Genomic DNA, 2840 nt, shown 5'->3' on the forward strand with positions numbered 1-2840 from the left:
GAATTAAGAAAAGTGTTACATATTGTTATGATTCCTTAAAGTGGGAATTGTTTAAAGTTGAACATGTAATATTCCATTTATAGAAAATTTTACGAATCTGATTTTGTTGTTATAACTCGTGGGTAGAAAATGGGGTGTTACATTAGTGGTATCAGAGCAGGTCGGTCTGTCCGGCCAGTTGTCGTGTCGTTACTGTCTAACAATTGGGTATTGTTACTAATCTAACTTTTAAGTTGTGTTGTAATGATAAGTTGAAATGGCTGGAAGGAATGACGCTGCAATGGTTGCCGCAATGCAAGCGATGGCACAAGTTGTGCAGAACTTGCCAAATGCTGGTGGAGATGCTGGATCACGTAGCTTGGCGACTTTTCAAAGAGAGAATCCGCCGGTGTTTAAAGGGAAACATGATCCAGATGCAGCCTTGGGATGGTTGAAAGAGATCGAGAGAATCTTCCGTGTTATGGATTGCACTCCAGCTCAGAAGGTTCGGTATGGTACTCACATGCTAGCAGTCGAAGCTGATGACTGGTGGCTAGAGACTCACGAGAGGTTGACCGTGGCAGGTGAAGTCATTACTTGGGATGTATTCCGTAGGGAATTCATGAGAAAGTATTATCCGGAAGATGTCCGTGGTAAGAAAGAAATTGAGTTCCTTGAGCTGAAGCAAGGAAACATGTCTGTCACTGATTATGCTGCAAAATTTGTGGAGTTGTCCAAATTTTATCCTCATTACACTGGTGCTGGTGCTGAATTTTCAAAGTGCATCAAGTTTGAAAACGGACTGCGCTCTGAAATTAAGAAGGCTGTTGGGTATCAGAAGATACGCATTTTTACTGAATTGGTTGATAGCTGCAGGATATTTGAAGAAGACAATAATGCTCATTACAAGATTGTCAGTGACCGCAGGGGCAAGCAACATCAAAACCGTGGCAAGCCGTATGATGCTCCAGTGGGAAAAGGGAAACAAGGAGCTGCTCCGGCTCAGAGGACCAGTAGGGGAGGTGCTCCTGCTGGTATAGTTTGCTTCAAATGTGGTCAGGCTGGTCATAAGAGTAATGTATGCACTGCTGAAGTAAAGAGGTGTTTTCGCTGTGGTAAGACTGGCCATGCAATAGCTGATTGCAAGCACAAGGAAATGATTTGTTTTAATTGTGGTGAAGAAGGGCATATTGGAAGTCAGTGTCAGAAGCCAAAGAAATCTCAAACTGGAAAGGTGTTCGCATTGACCGGAACTCAAACCTCCAGTGAGGACAAACTTATCCGAGGTACATGTTTCATAAATGGTACTCCTTTAATTACTATTATTGATACCGGTGCTACACACTGTTTTATTTCTGCTAACTGTGCTCGAAGACTGGGTTTAAAATTGTCCGCTTTGGATGGTGAATTGATTGTTGAGACCCCAGCTAAGGGATCAATAACTACTTCTTTGGTATGTTTAAAATGTCCTTTGTCGATCTTCGATAAAGATTTCTATGTTGATTTAGTATGTTTGCCGTTGGATGGCATGGATGTAATTCTTGGTATGAACTGGTTAGAGTATAATTATGTTCATATAAATTGTCATCATAAGTCGGTGAGGTTTTCCACTCCTGAAGAGGAAGGAGTTGACTTATTACCTTTCAGAGAATTGCGAAAATTGATGAAAGAGGGAGCTCAGATGTTTTCTTTGATGGCGACGTTGTCGGTTGAGAGTAAAGCTAAGATTGAGGAACTGTTAGTGGTGAAAGAATTCCCTGAAGTTTTTCCTGATGAAATTCCTAGTGTGCCGCCAGAGAGGGAAGTTAAATTTACTATTGATCTGGTACCTGGTACTAGGCCTGTTTCGATGGCACCGTATAGAATGTCGGCATCTGAATTGTATGAATTAAAGAAGCAATTGGAATACTTACTTGAGAAGAAGTTTATAAGACCAAGTGTGTCACCGTGGGGAGCTCCAGTGTTGCTAGTAAAGAAGAAAGATGGTAGTATGAGGCTTTGTATTGATTATAGACAACTGAATAAAGTAACGATCAAGAATAAGTATCCACTACCGAGAATAGATGATTTGATGGATCAATTAGTGGGTACCTGTGTGTTCAGTAAAATTGATTTGAGATCGGGCTATCATCAGATCAAAGTGAAAGATGAAGACATCCAGAAGACAGCGTTCAGAACTCGGTATGGACATTATGAGTATTCTGTGATGCCTTTCGGTGTGACTAATGCGCCGGGAGTATTTATGGAATACATGAATCGTATTTTCCATACTTATCTGGACCATTTTGTGGTAGTATTTATTGATGATATTTTGATTTACTCTAAGTCCGAAGAAGAGCACAAGGAACATTTGAGATTAGTGTTGGATGTTTTGAAAGATAAGAAATTGTATGCGAAGCTGTCCAAGTGTGAGTTTTGGTTAAGAGAAGTCAGTTTTCTCGGCCATGTAATTTCAGGAAAAGGTATTGCTGTAGATCCTTCCAAGGTAGAAGCTGTATTGCAATGGGAGACTCCTAAGTCGGCTACCGAGATTAGAAGCTTTTTGGGATTAGCTGGATATTATAGAAGGTTTATTGAAGGATTTTCTAAGTTAGCATTTCCGTTAACTAAATTAACTTGTAAAGGTAAAGCTTTCGTGTGGGATGTTCAGTGCGAAGAGAGTTTTAATGAATTAAAGAGGAGATTGACGTCGGCACCGGTTTTGACTTTGCCAAATCCGGAGGAACCGTTTATAATTTACTGTGATGCTTCATTGATGGGTTTAGGAGGTGTGCTCATGCAAAATAATAAAGTAATTGCCTATGCGTCGCGACAGTTAAGAATTCATGAAAAGAACTATCCTACGCATGATCTTGAACTTG

General features: G+C 40.5%; 1 protein-coding gene across 1 annotated transcript; it reads left to right on the plus strand.

The window, feature by feature from the left end:
- Positions 1-256: 256 nt before the first annotated feature.
- LOC127129054 (uncharacterized) lies at positions 257-1870 on the plus strand (the record flags this gene model as incomplete). Its single annotated transcript, XM_051058374.1, has 1 exon — positions 257-1870. A coding segment is annotated over exon 1 (1614 nt), but the record flags the coding sequence as incomplete, so codon positions are not given.
- Positions 1871-2840: the final 970 nt, after the last annotated feature.

Source organism: Lathyrus oleraceus, chromosome 3, assembly GCF_024323335.1.
Source record: "Lathyrus oleraceus cultivar Zhongwan6 chromosome 3, CAAS_Psat_ZW6_1.0, whole genome shotgun sequence".
Classification (NCBI taxonomy): Eukaryota; Viridiplantae; Streptophyta; class Magnoliopsida; order Fabales; family Fabaceae; genus Lathyrus; species Lathyrus oleraceus.